The sequence below is a fragment of the Staurois parvus genome, unplaced genomic scaffold, assembly GCF_062004578.1.
Source record: "Staurois parvus isolate SC_StPar_1 unplaced genomic scaffold, SC_StPar_1.0 ptg000147l, whole genome shotgun sequence".
In the NCBI taxonomy this organism is placed as follows: domain Eukaryota; kingdom Metazoa; phylum Chordata; class Amphibia; order Anura; family Ranidae; genus Staurois; species Staurois parvus.
In genome coordinates this window covers 12139485-12158491 of record NW_028317943.1, presented here as the reverse complement: position 1 = coordinate 12158491, position 19007 = coordinate 12139485, and the positions used below count along the sequence as shown (strand labels likewise).

General features: G+C 39.9%; 1 protein-coding gene across 7 annotated transcripts in view; it reads right to left on the bottom strand.

The window, feature by feature from the left end:
* Window positions 1-19007, bottom strand: part of PPP1R12A (protein phosphatase 1 regulatory subunit 12A) — a 178007-nt gene that overhangs the window by 47992 nt on the left and 111008 nt on the right. For 4 of the 7 annotated variants that reach the window (XM_089674040.1, XM_089674044.1, XM_089674042.1 and 1 more), the window contains 5 exons: window positions 11389-11454; window positions 6174-6190; window positions 4715-4844; window positions 4246-4350; window positions 3409-3456 (listed from right to left, as the gene is read on the bottom strand). In XM_089674040.1, coding sequence (XP_089530166.1) covers window positions 3409-3456; window positions 4246-4350; window positions 4715-4844; window positions 6174-6190; window positions 11389-11454 — 366 coding nt within the window. Of the gene's footprint in view, window positions 1-3408; window positions 3457-4245; window positions 4351-4714; window positions 4845-6173; window positions 6191-11376; window positions 11455-19007 lie in introns of all 7 variants that reach the window. The other 3 variants (XM_089674039.1, XM_089674041.1, XM_089674043.1) reach the window with 1 other exon arrangement.

Sequence of the window (19007 nt, the reverse complement as noted above, 5' to 3'; positions counted from 1 at the left end):
ACCTTCCTACCTGTGACTTCGATAAAAGGGTCAAGTGCCTCAAACAGATGGAAGGCCCTGGAAAGGCCCCCTTTTACAAGTAGCAAGCCATACAATTCTGCACATATTTTTTATCATGACAGGTTTCAGGGCATCTACACAAAAATGTACACCAGATGGCAACGGTTGAAATTGCTCAGCCACAGCATGGTTCTGAAATACAGGGTCTTGTTGGTTATTCATTGTCCTCAGTTACCTTCAGTTTGACAGAAAGAATTTGCAGTGAGTTGTTTACAGGGCTGGACCTGAAAGGTTAAAGAGCTTTTACAGCAGAAACTTGAAAGACAATCATGTTCAATAGGAACAGTGAGATGTTTAGGTCAGCAAAGGCAGGGTCAACCACAGGAATAATGATATTTTTGTGTTTGCAAAATCCTTCTTCTCGAGTTCATTTAAGGACACAGAATTTCTTTGTAAGGAATGGATTTGAGGCCACCACCTTCAGGAGCAGGACGCTAGGGGCAGCTTAATTAAAAGCACACCTAAGGGGCAGCCCTCTGGTGGTGGCCAACCCCCCCCATTGGCAAGACAGAGCTCAGCTAGTAGCCAGCAGTACCAGGACAGAACATCTGGACAGCTAAACAGATTGAGTGGGTGCTGTGTCCTTCAATGAAGTAAAAATGGGATTTCATGGTGAGTATGAAAATACCATTTTCTTTTTTTGGTCATTAAAGAACACAGCTTTGCTTTATAATGGATAGGATATCCCAAAGGAGTGCCACAAAGAAGAAAGGTGGTACCATATACAAAACAGGGAGCCGCACCAATCAGAACTCAAACTTCCGCCTGCAAATCATACCAACCAATCTGGCATCCACAGAGGCAGCTATATCAACCATGTAGAACTAGGTAAAAGTAAGAACAGTTTACTGAGCAGCCGCCATGCAAAGTGAAAAGGAGATGAAAAAAGATGAAATGCCCAGAATACGCTAAGCGCTCTGGTAAAAATCATAGTAACTGGGAATGGAGCCTCTTGGCCCAACAAGGCAAAGACCTGGAAAATCTATGGCGAAGTCCTAGAAATAGTGGAAGACAAAACAGCTGGACCTTGTCTAGGTCCATTTGGAACAAAAAAAGGGAGTTATAGAGATAAAGAGGACTGTAATTGAGAGGTAGTCTCAACTGGCTCCAATCACAGCCAGGAAAGGAGAAACACCTTTCATGGGGACAGTAACGAAACACACAAATTGCGCTTACCTAAAAAAACAAAAAAAAAAAAAAAAAAAAAACGACACCACACCTGGCAAGGAGGACAATGTAGGACGAAGCACCACCTTGTCCTTGTGTAGAAGCGAGAAATGATGGCTTACAAGTAGGAGCCGTAAGCTTGAACACCCAACATGCTGAAGAGATGGCCACCAAGGTGGTCACCCACTGCAAAAGATTGAGAGGGGAACAACTCAGACAACTACTTTTCATCCTATGAGGATCTGAGCGACGTTGGCCAGTTTGCAGTGCCACAACAGAAGAACGTGGTCCAAACAGTATATGCGTCTGCTGAGGGGTGAGCCTCTGCCAGCCGCTCTTTGCAGTATAGTTGGTGCAGCAGATTCCCCCTTATATAAGAAATGTCCCCTTCAATGAATGAAATAGTCCTTTTTGCAAGCTTTTCTTCCAATGGATAGACTTCAGTAAAGATTTTTTTGGGGAATGGAAAACATTTTAAGAGTGACCCAATCTTTATAAACTGCATATCTGTTCATGAGCAGGGAATATTTTGGAATATTTGCAAGTCTCTCTGTGCTCAAAGGTGAATGGCAAGCCAGAAGAGCCAAATTGCACAATGCCAAGGCTTTTGAAAACAGAGGCAAACTTTGTAAGCATGTTGAATAAAGCTCCATATTTAATATAGTGGCAATGTGGGGAAGGTAAATTATCTTCAGCTTCCTCCAACACTGCCTCAACATTCTCTTCATTCCCTTCTGATTCCTGCGTCCTCTAGGACCAGATTATCAGGGTCCAAACTCAGGTGAGAAACAGAAGAAAAGATGAACAATGATGACTGTAATCTGTCCAAGGAATTGGGAGACATGGAAAATTCATTAGCCTTTTTTGAATGCCTGAAATAGAGCTAAAGTCTGATGTGGACTCCGCTGTTAAAACTGGATCCTGCTCTGGTGCATGGAATGCATCTTCACTCTGCTGCCAGGTGTTGTGCAGACCTTCGGCAGAGCAAGTGCTGGCCTGATATTTAAAATTTGGTTCCCTTTCATCTAGCGGTCTTCGTCATAGCTACATGTGTGGGTATTCACTCAATAGCTTGCCCATGTTCTAACGCCTAAAGATACAAGCCTGTAACCTATGACGTATGAATAATTTGCCTGTGCTACTCAATTTAGTTAAAGCCAAACTTATGTATTTGAGCACGACAAACTGAAAACACTAAATAATTTAATATTCACAGCAAACGCACCCATCAACCCATGTTCTGCATGCTTTATTTTGTTGAGAAGTCCGTTTGAAAAAATACCCCCCTAGCATTCCTAGCTGCAGCAATCTTATGTAACAGCCAAATCACACATGCGTTTTTTTTTCTGGATCATGATAGTAGGTTACATGGTTTCCAATGGTATAGTTGACACCAGTGTGGTCAGTTCCAGAAAAAAAAAACACTAACATACTGAACTGTACTGGAATGCCGCAAAAGGCATAAAAAAAAACGCACCAAAAATGCGCTGAACACACATGTTTAAGTTGAAGACTATTTAAGTTGAAGAAAGAGGAGCAAAAATGAACCGGAACATACAGAAATGCATCTGGACTGCAATTCTAGGGTGTGAACTGGCCCTAAAGACTGAATATTCATGTAGCATTCACTTCCTGAAGTGCATCTGTCCTTGCTCAGGCTAGCAGGGAGGAGGGTGTGCTTAGCTGAGAAAGCCCCTTTTTCCCTCCTCCAGATAAAGAAACAAAATGCCTCCTGGGAAGTAGAACATTTAGCCTAGGCCAGAAAACATGAAGCAACTGAAGAAATGGGGAAAAAAAACCCCCATAAATATAATATACTTTCCTATTTACTAAGGCTAGTAGCATAAGGATTACAATGCTGTAGGTAATGTTGATTGAGAGAGTTTAGTTTCACTTCAATTATACCACTTCTAGAGCTGTAACAGTATCAGTAAATTATTTTCGTTGTGCATTTTAAACGATGCTGGCTTTACTCCCTAGTGAGTCACTGACCAGAAACCAAGAAAGAAGGATGTCTGTTTAGACTTTTCAGATTTTACTGGCTCTAAGTTTGTCCCGGTTTATTGACGCATTAGGAAGGCATGCTGGGATTTGAGTGATTGAACATTATCACCATCATAGGTTGTGGTTATTCAGTGACATTTCATATACCAGGGAGCAATACAATTTACAAATGCTTACCCTTTTTTCAATTTCTAAAAGTGATCTGTCTGCAAATCGTTCTTGCCGCTGAAACAGAAAAGGCAAATCAGCATCAGCAGGATGTATACCCTTCTGCAAAGCATCCCTGGCCATCTGAAATAAAAGCAATTCCTCTACAAAACCGAAGTTCTACTGGTATCAAGTAGAGCAGCAGAAAGGATTAGTTCCTATGGAGATAATACTGTAACCCTTTTGCTGCCAGAGCAATGTTTGTGTTTTTGTACACGTTTAAATATTAGGCTTAAAAATTATTTAAAACCCTCAGATATACTTTTTTTTTTAAGAAAACAAAACCCTGGAGAATATAATAGTGTTAGTTCCATAATATTATGGCAATATTTGTGCCATAGTTTATTTAATAGCAAATTTTTGGTAAAAAATATGCTAAGGATCATTTTTAGGGCACACGAGTGCAATATATTATCCAATTTTCTGGTACAGAATAAAAGATGAGGTTACGATGAGTAAACAAATACTCAACATGTCAAGCTTTAAAACTGTGCACACCTGTAAAATGACGTTGAACTTCGGTACCCTAAATTTTCCATAGGTGACCATTTTAAAAACCCTTACAGGTCTTCACCAACATGAATAATGACCCTGGAATTAACAAGCTCACTCAATGATGCACAGCAATATGCAACATGTACCACAATCAACATTTGTATAGAGGTCCCTTGTAGCAACCTGGTGTGTGTAACCCCCCACCCGCCTCCTGCAACTGCCACTGATGAGGAGGCAGAGAAAACCCACTACCTGAATCCACCCATGTTCTACATGTCATAAATGCTAAACTGTTTCAAGGTATATCCAAACCTGTGTTGCTTTTTCAAGCTGTAACTTTAGTTCTGTTAATTCCAGGTTGGTGTCATGCAACTGGGCCTTCAACTTCTCATTTTCTGCTATAATTTGTTCATATAACTGGAACAAAAGAACAGAAAAATCAGGAGATACTTTGCATGAATGCATTAATATAAAGCACAATTTAATTAAATGCCATTTTCACTAAATGTGTTGTCAGGCAAGCATTGTGACATTCTGTTAAGTCACAATAAAGATCAGCATGTCTCCCGTTACTAAGCAGAACACCATAACTTATGCCTGCATAAAACAAACTCAGGAAAAATGCATCTATAGCTGCTACAAAACTACTTGTGTGACATTAGCCTAGAATGAGAACAGGAATCCTTATAAACTGCAGACTATCAAACTTAACAGAAACAGTTTTGAACTATAGAACTCAATAGGAAAGACCTCGTGTTGCAGAATGGCAATCCATCATTACCTTTTTAAAATCAGTAGAATCATCCTTTTCTAGTCTGCTGTGAATAAATTTTCCTCTTTCTAAATAACTAGAAGATCCAATATTTGATTCATATCGATCACTGGCTAAAACACCAGAAGTTCCTGGATACCTGCAAATAATTAACAATTATTTTACATTTTTACACAGAAATCCTGTTTTTCAATTGTAAGGCTACATAAGTGGTTGTAAACCCTTCCACATGCCCAGTGACGCGACTTGCCTCACAGATCAAACAAATCCTCTTACATAAGTCTTACCTGTTTATCTGAAGTCATCTCTACATCTGTTCAAAGTGCAGAATTTATAAAGTTCAAGAAAGGGGACAGGGGGCTGAAGTTACACACTGCAGTGCTCAATGAGGAGAGCAGAGAGCTGATTGGAGGGAAGAGACACCCTCCCCTTCACACAGGAAGACAACGGAGGCAGTCAACCACAGGCTGTAAGCTGGAGGTTCCTCCCGTCCCTTTTTTTCTCTTGGTGTCAGGAAAACTTGTCAGACGTGACTCATGCAGATAGAGGAATGAGGCAACAGACAGAAATGACACAGTGTTCTGGACTGAGACACACTTTAGAGGGATAAGCTTTACTTATATTTCATGGCTGAGGTTTACAACCACTAATTCTTTATACAAGTGTAAAGATGCATTAAATATTGGCAGAGAACAAAATAAATTTCTCAACACTCCTTAGACAAGGTACTGGATGTCAAACGGTTTTTTCCTTCAAAAATAATTGCAGATCATTTTACATTTTAAGCAATGTAGCAATTTTAAGACAAAAACTAATTAGCACCTATTACTGATTTTCTACACATTTTCAGCACCAGTCAAAACTTTTGCAGCATAGGCCTCTAGCAAATAATCAAGCTTATGCTTTATATATTTGCCTTCCAATTCACTGATTCCACAGACTTGCATGATACTCAATTTGTGAGTTTTTAGATCTTAGAAATGGTGTACAATTGGTCATTTTTATTGAGCAACTGCAAAATTAGAGAACAGAGGGTTGAAATAATCAGTTATTTTAACCCTGATTTTCGACAATATGTAATAAAAGCAAACCAATGTACTACAAACATAATGAGCCTGTAAACCGTGCAGAAAATGCATAGGGGTTGATTTACTAAAGGCAAACTAACTTAGCAGTTTGCAAGTGCTCCAGAGCTTAGCAAATGATGGGGGAGTTCTGATGACTTCCATTATCCTAATAATGCTGCAAGCAAAATGCTTTTTTTAAATTTTCCTTGCATGTGATTTGGTAATCTTTGTAAAGAGCAGTTTCACCTCATTTACTAAGCTCTGGAGCAACTGCACTGTATTTGCTTTTAGTAAATCAACCCCATAAAGTCTATATGTCCCTTCATTAAAATGTATATTACAGACTATGGACAAAAGTACTATATAAAGGTTCATAATGTGCTACAGAAAAAAATACATACCTTGATAGGCTGTCCATCTACATATAGAGAAAAAGAGAAAAAGAAAAAAAAAAAAAAATCACACAATTGAAAATAAGAATGCAAGGCAAATAAGGCATGGCAATTCAGATTAGACTTGAGCTAAGCACTGAAGTGTCTTGTTAGTTACTTTTAATAATGTATTTTAAATCTGTGTGTAAAAGCTTTCCAGCATAACTATTCCTTGTAAGTAAATACCTGGCTGATCTTGCAGTGTCCATGGACTCCCTTATTGTTAGTGGCAGCCATAAAAGCAGCCAATCCTCTGGCTGTGGAGTTGCCATTCTAATTGCACATGCTCTAGCAGCAGCTCACTGCATTCTTTTTTTTACCTGGAAGCCACAACACGTGATTCTTTGTTGGCTTGTGGAGCGAACACCAGAGGGTTGAATGACAAGAGCCTGGCAAATCACTTCTTTGCTTTGTCCCTCCTCAGCCCACCATTCAGTGCTTTCATCGCCACCTGTCTCTTCCTCTCTCCATAACTGCCGCTAATATGATGCTAATGGAAGTGCTGCAGCTGAGGGCACAGGGCAGGAGTGGTGGGCTAAGGCGGAACATAGATGCCTAGGAGTGTGTCAGGCTCCTAACAGCGAAATCTATTTTTGACACAGATACAACTTTCTGCATTGCTCTGCCATCTTGCTTCAGTACGGTGCAGGGTAAGTGCAGTATGTCGCATGACCAAGATTTAAAACCACAAAAAAAGTTTTCTTTTTTATGTTGGCAGAACACTCTTGCTTCCATTGTACAATTTGCTATTCACAAATGTGAACATTTTAAAAAAGGTTTATTGACACTTTCATGATCTTTAACATCAATGGCCAGTTTAAGTTCCTGCCTAGTTTAACTTCATCAAAATTCAGGAGTTGTACAGTAGGAATGACTAAAAGGATGACTAAAACGGTTTAAATGACAGCTAAAAGTCTGTAGTGTTAACGCAGAACTTCAGTTAATTATTTTTATTTTCCCATGCAGTGGGGCTGTGCCCGCACTGCATGGGTTAACTGCTCGTTTTGTCGAGGGGCTCAGGGAAAGACTATACTTGCCCTGTCCTCTGAAAAACTGGGTTCCCCCACATCCAGCAGTGGACTGGTCCTGCTGTCCCAACATCAGAAGCTGGTCTGTGGGCATGATAACGGATTCACAAGCCCATTCACAAGACTGCTAGAGTGCACTCAAGAGGATCGGCAGATTAGGCAAGTATGTCTCAGCTTTATAAACCCCCTAGACAAAAACAAGCATCTAACCCATACAGTGCAGGAACAGGCCAACAATTTTTTCCCGGATTTCTTCTTTAAATCACTTGAATTGGTTGTCAAGTTTCCATAAAATGTCTTGGGAACACATGGTAGGTCTTGCGTTTCTCTCTTGGATCAATAAGACGAACTAGTGAACTTTGGTCTACTTGTAGCATTCTTGAGCAGACGCCAGATTTGATGGCATGCTTCACACACAATTATGACTGCACGTCTAAAAAGAACCTGTGAACTATGAATTTGTATTCATCTTATTTACATAAGAACCTGCAGAAGGAATAAACCATACAACTATTTGAAAGACTTCTTGTAAGCAATCCTGCCAAAGTTTATGTTAGCTTCACTACAAACATACATTCCAGGATATAATTGCCTCATTTATAGGTATCTTTTAATGTTTAACCACTTGAAGACCAGGCCTATAACATTGTACAGAGCAAGTATGTATAACATTTTTAGACTTTAAAATGGCTTGAAATTTTGCCCACTTCTCACACTATTCATTGTTGCCTCAGGATGTGTGTACTGCCTTCTGGATCGCCATTGTGTACACATTTATTCAAAGAAAAGAAGTAATCTCTGATTCTGTCATGTCGCTTTGAACAGCCTTTTTCAACCAGGGTGCCCAGGCAAACTGAGGTGCTTTCAGGTTTCTTCAGGAGTACCTTGGAAAAATGCCTAAAACTTTGTATACATGCCAGTGGGTGGATGAAGCCTGCCTTTTAATTACACAAAGCCACAGGTTTTCATTGTGCACCATTACAACCTTCTAGCCACCTGCATCCCAATAACCAATAATGTAATTGGTTGATCTGGAGGGCATAGAGAGAGAGAGAGAGAGAGAGAGAGAGAGAGAGAGAAAGAAAGAAAAAGCGCGAGAAAGAGAACGAGAGCAAGAAAGAGAGAAAGAAAGAGCGAGAGAGAGAGAGAGAAAGATTGCAATACTAGTTAATTCCAGTGTGCAAAGGTGTACCTGCTTTGGAAGAATAAATCACTTTAGGTGTCCTACATGTGTGGCTGTTTTAGAATGGGGGTGCCTCAAGATTGTGACAAATTGTAAAGGGTGCCTTGACTGAGAAAAGTTTGAGTACTACTTTTCTGTCATATATACTACATATAGCAGCCATTAAAATATAGCCGTTTAAAAACCTTCATAGAATAAAGTGCACCAAAATTAAAAACACTCTGGTGTCGAAACCGAAAATTCAGGATGCACCTGGCCAAAAACCGAAATGGACAGGTTTTAAAAATCAAACGCAATTTTGAAAAAAAATACATTGATTAAAAAAACAAAACAAAAAAACAAACACACAAATCTATATACCCCTTTTTTTGCAAAATATGAAAGATGTTACGCCAAGTAAATACATACCCAACATGTCATACTTTAAAATTGAGCATGCTCATGGAGTGGAGTCAAACTACGGTACTTAAAAATCTCCATGGGCGACGCTTTAAGGATTTCTAAACATTGCCAGTTTAAAGTTACAGAGGAGGTCTAGTGCTAGAATTATTGCTCTTGGTCTGACGTTCATGGCGATACCTCACGTGTGGTTTGAACACTGTTTACATATGTGGGTGTGGCCTACGTATGCGTTCACCACTACACGTTAAAACCTTAACCTTTTTTTTTTTTATTTATTTACACTGTCCCTTAAAAAAAATTTTTCATTACCTTTATTCCCATCACAAGGAATGCATGCATCCCTTGTGATAGAAATAAGCAGTGACAGGTCCTCTTTATGGAGAGACATGGGGTCAATAAAACCCCACATCTCTCCTCTGCAATGTAAAGCATTAAATCAACAAAAGCATTGATCTAGTGCTTTAAAAAAAAAAAAATGGCACTGTTTACAAAACGCCAGAACCAGAATTGACAGTGATGTTGCTCCAGTCCTCCAAGGGCATAGAGATGATAGAGATGAGTGGAGGCCATCCTTCCTTCACTTATCGTTATGCCCAGCACTGGGATCATTCAATGGTTTTTCAGGTAAAGCTGAGAACAACCGAGCGTCAGCGAGGGGCGGGGTCATTTTCGGCACCTGTATCTGTGCTTATTTTCATAAAATCGGCCACAGACCGATAGGGGTGTTTTTGGCCAACACACTTCGGCCTCTAAAACTTCGGTGTATCCCTAGAACAAAGGAAATGATGTGACCTCTCATTAACCCCTACCTTGGACTTTATTTACTAACAATTTTGATCAATGATATGAATAATCCAACATACAGTGGATATAAAAAGTCTACACACCTGTTAAAACATCAGGTTTCTGCGATGTAAAAATATAAGATATATAAATCATTTTATAACTTTTTCCACCTTTAATGTAACCTAATGTAAACTGTAAAACTCAGTTGAACAACAAACTGAAATCTTTTAGGTGGAGGAAAATAAAAATAAACTAAAATAATACGGTTGAATAAGTGTGCACACCCTTAAAACGAATACTTTGTTGAAGCACCTTTTGATTTTATTCCAGCACTCAGTCTTTTTGGGTATGAGTCTATCAGCATGGAACATCTTGACTTGGAAATATTTGTCCACTCTTCCTGGCAAAAACACTCCAAATCTGTCACCCCACAGATTTTGATCGGATGCATGTCTGGACTCTGGCTGGGCCATTCCAAAACCTTAATCTTCTTCTGGTGAAGCCATTCCTTTGTTGATTTGGATGTATGCTTTGGATCATTGTCATGCTGAAAGATGAAGTTCCTCTTCATGTTCAGTTTTCTAGCATAAGCCTGAAGGTTTTGTGCCAATATTGACTGGTATTTGGAACTGTTCATAATTCCTTGTCTAAGGCCCAAGTTCCAGCTGAATAAAAACAGCCCCAAAGCATGATGCTGCCACCACCATGCTTCACTGAGTATGGCGTTCTTTTGGTGATGCGCAGTGTTGTTTTTGTGCCAAACCTAGCTTTTGAAATTATGGCCAAAAAAGTTCAACCTTGGTTTCATCAGACCGTAACACATTTTCCCACATGCTGTTGGGAGACTTCAGATGTGTTTTTGCAAAATTTAGCCAGACTTGGATGTTTTTCTTTGTAAGAAAAGGCTTCCGTCTTTCCACTCTACCACATAGCCCAGACATATGAAGAATACGGGAGGTTGTGGTCACATGTACCACACAGCCAGTACTTGCTAGATATGCCTTCAGGTCCTTTAACATTGCTCTAGGCCTCTTGGCAGCCTCCCAGACCAGTTTTCTTCTGGTCTTTTCATCAAATATTTTCTCCACTTTGATGTTGACGGTCTTCACTGTGAAACGGTATATCTAATGCCTTGGAAATCCTTTTGTACCCTTCTGACTGATACCTTTTAACAATGAGATCTCTCTGATGCTTTGGAAGCTCTCTGGAGGACCATGGATTTTGCTGTAGGATGCAACTAAGCAAATGTCAGGAAAGACCTAATAGAACAGCTGAACTTTATTTGGGGTTAATCAGAGGCATTTTAAATGATGGCAGGTGTGTAATGACTCCAATTTAACATGATTTTGCATGTGATTGCTTAATTCTGAACACAGCCACATCCCCCCAGTGTTGCAACCACATTATTTTAGTTTTTTATGTTTACACCCCCCCCCCAAAAGATTTCAGTTTGTTTTTCAATTGAGTTGTACAGTTTATAGGTCACATTAAAGGTGGAAAAGGTTCTGAAATTATTTATCGTCTCATTTTTTTACATCACAGAAACCTGACATTTTAACAGGGGTGTGTAGACTTTTTATATCCACTGTAGCATGGTGACCAGCAGGGTGGCAGCATGGACTGGGAGCAAAATTTATCATTTCAATGCATAATCATTGTGGCTCAGCAGAATCAGATCATGGGTTAGAGCTGCTGACAGGGTAGAACTGCAGAACCACAAAGAAATTCCAATACATGACCAATAAGAAAACAAAAAAAAAAAAAAAACACATACAAATAAGCATACTTTGCTGTCTTTCCTGTTGGTGCTGTCATCTGTGTCTGACTGATGCTCTTGGTCATTTTCATCACTCTGAGATAGAAAAATAAAAAATAGGAAAAATACAGCATAAAAAGGAAAAAAAAATATTTCATACAACTTGTTGGCTATAAAATCTAACAACTATGTGTACAATGTAAGAGACATGTAAAAAATGTTAACACTTATACATTTACTGTTAAAACAAGAAAAAAAATGTAGATCACTGGCAAATAGTCAGTCATTAGTCCTAACAACCAGCCTCCAACTACCATTTTCAGGGCTGCTTGTAGGAAAGTTTATGTACTCATTTACACCAGATGCAGTCAGGTGCATTTTTAAATGCAGCAAAATCACAGTTCAAATGCATATGCAAGGAAAATTAATGTATTACAATGAGCAGTTTACACCATTGCAGTGCATTTAACAAAAATATAGCACGATGCATTTTCCTGCACTTGAATGCAAAAAAATTTACATAAATGCTCATAAATGCACCGCAAACGTTCAAGATTGCATGCAAATGCAACTTTAGTATAGAAAATTGTAAAAATTGAAAATATTGCAAAAAATGCAAGTGCATGCAGTACTGTTGGTGTAAATGAGCCTTAAGCCTCTATGCACACTTGAGCATTTTGCAGCTTTAAGCTCCAGAACGCTTGAGGAGCAAAAATCAATTATTCTCAAAGAAGATGGTTCACATCTCCACTCCAAGTCACCTGAAGCTCAAGCAATTTCTAGAACTTTTTTTTTGTAGCTCAAATTGGGCAGATTTGCGCGGTTTCATTCCAATAGAAATGAATGGAAACACACAATTTGTATGTTTTATCACAATTTTCTGCTCAAATGAAAAATGTAACAAAAATAGTAATATGTGAATAAATGTAAAATACACAAATAAAAATCATAAAATATGTAATAATGAATAACCCCCTAACCTTAACAAAACAATAATATCCCAAATATGGACAAAAAAAAAAATGTAACTACATTTTTGCATTGGGGTGTTTATTTTTTTCCAAGGGTTAGGGGTTAAATGATTATTTATCATATTATATTCATTGTATTTAATCGTTTTGACTTTTTATGTGTATTTTACATTTATTATTAGTAGTAGCATTAACACCCTAGCAAAAAAATAAAGAATAAATAAGACAAAGAAAATATTAACCCCTAGCCCTAACTCTTTACCCTAACAATAAAAACAAAAAAAATAAAAATAAAAAAGCTGAAAAACATAGCACAAAATGATGCAACAGATGTTTTTTTTTCTCTATTGGCGAATAAACCGCCAAAGCTACAAAACGCTGTTTAAAAAAAAATGCTAAATTGTGGGCAAAAATTCATACGAAAACTGCTCAAGTGGGAATGCAACCTAAATCTGACTGGTTGCTTTCCTTTAGTGCCCATATACCTTGTCCAAGCCCCAAAGTCATCTACATGCAATATGCGTTTATTGCTCGCCTATCCTTTTCTTGAAGTCCATTGAGGAACTAGGCTAGACAGCCTTTGTGCTATACTGTTGCCTATAGGATTGGACATTGGCAAACAAAAACGGTTACCAAAAACACGGAGGGGTGGGGACTTGTGTCCTCAAACAAATTTTGATGTACTTATATATTTCGTATGTTAGAGCATAGTACAGGATACCGGAGTTCTTAGGCCATGGTAAAATGCTGCTACCTTCAGGTAACTGGCCAAATATTTGCTGGAAACTGCCCCTCAGTGTATCCATATAAACCTCATCCATTCCATGAGGCTCCAGTTTTTGAGAAAGCAGTGTATATATATATATATATATATATATATATATATATATATATATATATATATATATATATATATATATATATATATAAATTTTCAGGTAAAACAAAACTCCTGCTTTCATAAATCATACAGTGCAGAACATAGGAGTTGATTCTTAGTCCATGGGATGTTCCCAAGCAATAAATCTAGGGGTGGGCAGGAAACAGCCTCAATTGCAGCAACAGGCCCACAGGGAGAACAAGTAGGGTCACAGGACCAAACAAGCAACAGAAAAAACACCTTGTAGCTGTGTCAGGGACCGACAGAGGCTCAAAAAGACAAAAATGTAAAAAAAACGCAGTCTTCAAGTACAAAAAACAAGTAGTGGCCATGTGACCCTTGAGAAGTGCTGATGCTAGATGCAAAGAACCCAAAAACCGCAACCTACTGGGGGAAGAGTTTCAGCTAGGGAAGGAACTTGTCCTCAGAGCATAAACCCTGAAAGAAGGGCAAATTAACCACCAGCTGGGTGGAAGTGGAAGGAGGAATTCCAATGACGGACCACCATTTGTGGAACAGAAGAGGGGTCAGTTGGAAATGGAATACATGGCTGACCACCAGATGACATAATGGTTGACATGTCTTCAAGGCAGGATATAGGGATGGAAAATGCTGTGCCCACTGAACTGGATAAAAGGTATCTAGGTAATCAAGGAGGACAGGCTTCCAAGATACTAAGCCCCCATATAGGTAAGAAAAAGGAGGGGACACCCAAAAAGAGCACAGGGAGCCAAGGCAGAACCGGTGATAAAGTTTAATTGCTACAAAAGGTCCTAATAAGAGAATAATCCCTTAGAGTACAAAGGAGGGGCTCTGGGTGGGCAACAGCACCTGAGGAGGGCCCCCAAGAATCACAACGGAAAATAAAAGCAGCAATTTCGCACATAAGTGAATGCACAAAGAGCAAAACCAAGGTGTTAAGAGGATCCACAAGGTCTAAACCAAGACCAGGTACCAAGAGCCAGTTGTTACACATTAAAACAGAAGTTTTATCATGAGAAATGGCAAAAGGTTCTAGGATGGGAATGCCTACTGTCACAATAGATGAGAACTATTGATACTGTACATAAACAAAAAAAAAAAAAAAACACAAACATAAATATGTATAAATAAAATGGGACAGACTTGATGGATCACTTGGCCTTTTTTCTGCTATCACTTTTCTAGGTTTACCTCACATGACACAATAGATTACAGATTGTGAAGTGAGAAGAGAGGGCTCTCCAACCCAGAGGTTGGAATGTGTCTAACTGGTGATTGTCAAGGACTTGGAAATGCTGGAAGAACACCTCAAATATGTAATTTCCTGCTGGTGTGATTGGCTCACTGATTTTCCCAGAAATCTGCACTAAGATGTCAGATTTTAAGCATCCTCTACTACAGAAATTGAATTTTTGGTGAGAAACCGGGCAAATACTTCTAAAGGCATGCAGACACTGCAACTTTCACATCAGAACACAGTGCACCAGATCTTATAATTAATTTCATTCTCCGAGGGAGGGGCCTGAACATGGCGCCATGAGCAGCGTCATGCTCTGGGTGCCCGCTGGCTATGTGTGCCTGACTGCCTGTACCCGATTGCCCAGAACTGACCTGAGCGAGGCTCCAGCTGGTGAGTGTCCATCGGTGGCTGGGTGGTCCCCCGGCGTTGGCTGGCAAGTGCAGGGGACCCTCCTGGTGCCGGGATCCCGGAGAGGAAGGCTTACGGTCAGCAGCGGTCGTTAGGCAAGTCCTGGGTCCCTGGCGGGCCAGGAGCAGGAGGTGGCGGCTGGGACTGCCCAGGCAGTGGAGGATGTCCAGCCCACAGTGAAACCTTAAAGGTCCAGGAGAGGGAGAGCGGGGGGGTGGGGTTTGTGCAGCGGACGAAGTAGAAACAGGGCAAAAATTTCTAGAAGTAAAAGAAAAAAGGCCTTTTGCTGGGGACGATTTTATTACAGTATAAAACAGAAAACCTAGTGCGGGGATGCTCAGGTGATTACTTTTGTGACAGTTACCGGAAACCTGAAATAACAGAAAACAGGAGAGTTGAAGCAGAAATGAAGGGCTAATGAGCTAGAGGTGGGGGTTCAAAAACCTCTCAACCAATTGCAAAAGCTGCTACTATTAAAAAATACATGCCCCCCCCCCCCAGGAAAAAAAGTCCAGAGAATCGAACTCAGGAAAAACAACAAGAAGTTAGAAAATCTGACGAAGATCCATCTAGGTTTTCATCTGGATCCCAGGAAGAGAACCAGACTATAGAATCGATAAGTTTGGACAGTGTCATGGAACAACAAGCGGCCATGTCACAAATACCTACAAAAACCGATATGGCGGAAATGTTCGCAAAATTGGAGATGTTCTTGAAAAATTAAATGGGGGTATTATGCAGTGACTTGGGTCGAATGCTAACACGAATTGAGGAAGTAGAGGGGAGAATGGAAGCACATGCTCAATTAATTAATTAGAAACACAGGTACAGGAGATGCGTAGAGAACAGAGAAAGCTTTTATTTAAAAGTGGAAGACCAGGAGAACTGTGCTAGAAAAAAAAGAACCTAAGGATTCATGGTCTAGCAGAAGAACAAGAAGAGGATCTAAGAAAGAAAAAGTGTGTGTAAGATCAGCGATCGAAAATCTGAAGATTGAGTACATAGGTTTAGACGGTCAAAAGGAGTTTCGGCGGAAAGCCCCAGAGATGTGATTGTTCGATTTCATTATTATGAAGACAGAGAAAGAATATGGAAAAGTTTGCGTGACATTACTGAAAAAATATGAGGAAACGGTTTCATATTTTTGCTGACATTGCTATAGAGACACTGGCTAGAAGATGATCTCCGAAACTGCTGCTAGAGCATATGAGAGAGAAAAAAAAGTTCGATACAACTGGGGTTTTTCAGCATGCCTGATTGGATGGAAAGCTGGGAAATTGGCAAGGCTGAGGTTACAAGATCTCGGTGACTTTTGTGAGAAATTAGATTTACAGAAACTGTACCTTGAAGGGTGGTCAGAGTGCTTAAGGAGGGTGGAGTGGTCAGGAGAATGGCAGCGGGTAGCCAAGAAGAAGTAAAGAGGTGTGGTGGGAGGGGAAGGTTTGGAGAGGGTGTTTTTTTTTCTCCCCCCCCCCCATCATCATCCACTGGCCGCACCATAGATCCTTCGCCCTTGGTCCCTTCCTCCCTGGTCGAGATGACAACGGAAGGGATTGAGGGATGGAGGGAGCGTGGAGCTGGCGGGTGGCCCAGAGGTCAAATATGCTGTCAGACTCCAATCTGACTGATTAGAGCAAGGGATTGGAGTGGGCGTGCGTGTTTTGAGTCTCACCCCAAATTAGGAATCGCTAGTGGGATTGGGCCACGACAGATTAGATGGAAATATGTACGCCATGAGGGTCTTAGGGGTGAGATAGGTAGGGTGGGGGGTGTGGTGTTAGGGTAGAGAGAAGAAGCGGAAAGGGAGGATGGGAAATGGGGTGGTGGGTGGGCAAACAGAGAGGGGGAGTGAAGAAAATGGAGATTTCTGGCAGGGAAGGAAGAGAGAGAGACCATATCCTAAAATGTTTGTATCTGTCTTCCTGTGTTGGCAATCCTGTAGGGTAGGGAAATAGCTGAAATGAGCTTGATTAAGTTTATGACTTATAATGTAAAAGGGTTAAACTCCCCAACAAAAAGACATAGGATACTTAGAGAAATTCACCAACACTCCATAGATGTAACCCACGATAAAAAAGTTAGTTTTATCCTAGAGGGAAGAATGGAGGACCCAGAGGGATGATTTCTATTTCTGAGGGGAAAATTGCAAAGATCTGAATATACACTAGTTAATATCTATTGCCCGAATAAAAATCCAGCAACATTCTTGGAGGGCGTGTTCAGAAAACTTTCTAAACTTAAAAAGGGCAGTCTGGTTGTGGCTAGAGATCTAAATCTGTGTTTGGATCCCTAGATGGATGCGTCATCTTGTACACGGAGAGAGGGGGGTAAGAAATCAAAATTATTGAAGAGGCCATTATATCAGTGTCATCTGACCGATACTTGGAGAGTAAAACATCCAAGAGAAAGATTACACCTTCTGTCCGGTACATGGGTGATACTCAAGACTAGACTATATAATGATCAAACATAGACAACTGGAATCGTTGGTTAGTGCCAACATAGAAGTTACGTCTATCTCTGATCAGGCTCCTGTCACAATGAGACTACGGGTAGGAGGGGATCAGGATAAAGTAACTATGTGGAGACTAAATGAGATGCTTATACAGGATCCTGAATTAGAGAAAAGATTAAGGCAGGAAATTGAGCAATTTTTTGAGCTCAATGAGACCGAGGAGGTGTCAGTAGCCACAATTTGGGAGGCACATAAAGCATATATCAGAGGAACATTTATTTCAATGGGAGCAGAAAAAAAAAAAAGAGGGAAAAAAAAAATAAAAAGACTGATGGAGGAGCTCTACAAGTTAGAACAGTCAAATAAAAAGAAGACAGGTACAAACGTATATCAGAAGATCATTATTAAAAGAGAAGAATTAAAAAATCTTATGGAACAGGAGTCAAGAAGGATACTCAACATGGTCTCAAAGATATCAGTGGGGGAATAGACCTAGAAAATACTTAATGAGGAAACAAAAAGGAAAAGAAATCCAAAAACTTAATAGAAAAATTAAAGATGATAAAGGAGAAATGGTGTACGCCACCATTGATATTTCCAAAAGGTTCCAAAAATATGAAAGCCGGCTGTACGTGAGCCCCAGAAACCAAAAAGAATGGAGGAGGGGCTTCATGAGTGATACGCTAGAGGTCTTAAGAAAAGGGCCTAAAATGTTAAGGTGGATAAAAGGGCTTTATAGCGCTCCGTCAGCAGCGGTTAAGGTCAACGGATCCCTCTCTCAGTTCTTTAAAATGAACAGAACTAGACAAGGATGCCCACACTCTCCTTTATTTTGTCTTGTCCTTGAAACCTGTTTTGGAGAGGTAAGAAAGTGTGTAGACATAGCAGGCATAGAGAGAGAGGAAGTGGAGCATAAGGTGGCAGCATATGCAGACGACATGTTATTCTATATTGTAAATCCTAGAATAATGTTGCCTAATTTAATGAGGCTATTAAACAGTACGGTGAGCTATCAAATTTGAAAATAAACCTTGCAAAGTCAGAGATCTTAAACATCAATATACCAAAAGTTGAGAAGCTGAGTCTACAAAAAGACTTTCCATTTACACGGAGGGAAAATGAAATAGGCTACTTGGGAATAAAACTAACTACTTCAATAAAAGCCCTGTACGTGGCAAATTATATCCCACTATTAAACTGTCAAAAGGTGGAGCTTCCAGGATAGGTCGTATAAATCTGGTAAAGATGGTGATAGTACCAAAAATCCTGTATACGTTTCACATGCTTCCAGTACACCTACCAGGATCTTTCTTTGGGGTAATAAAGAAGATGATACTTAAGTTTATTTGGGCAAACAAGAAACCGAGGATTGGGTACGAGGTACTGTGTAGGACAAAAGGGAATGGGGGTTTGGGAATGCCTAATGTTAAGAAATATCAAGCAGTGATATCACGAATAATAGATTGGGTGAATTTGGAAGGGACTTTGAGTAAGGCACAGTTAGGGAAGATGGTTTTGGTACCACATAAATTACACACATTAGATGTGAATATTAGTCCACTGACAAAGAACATTTCAAGTGTTTGGAATAGAAGGTATAAGCAAAAAGGGATGTAAACATAATTCAGTTATGATTCCCTTGGCGGGAACGGAGTATTTCCCCCCAGAAAAGGATAACATTTCTGGGAAATGGATTAAAGATAAGAATGCACA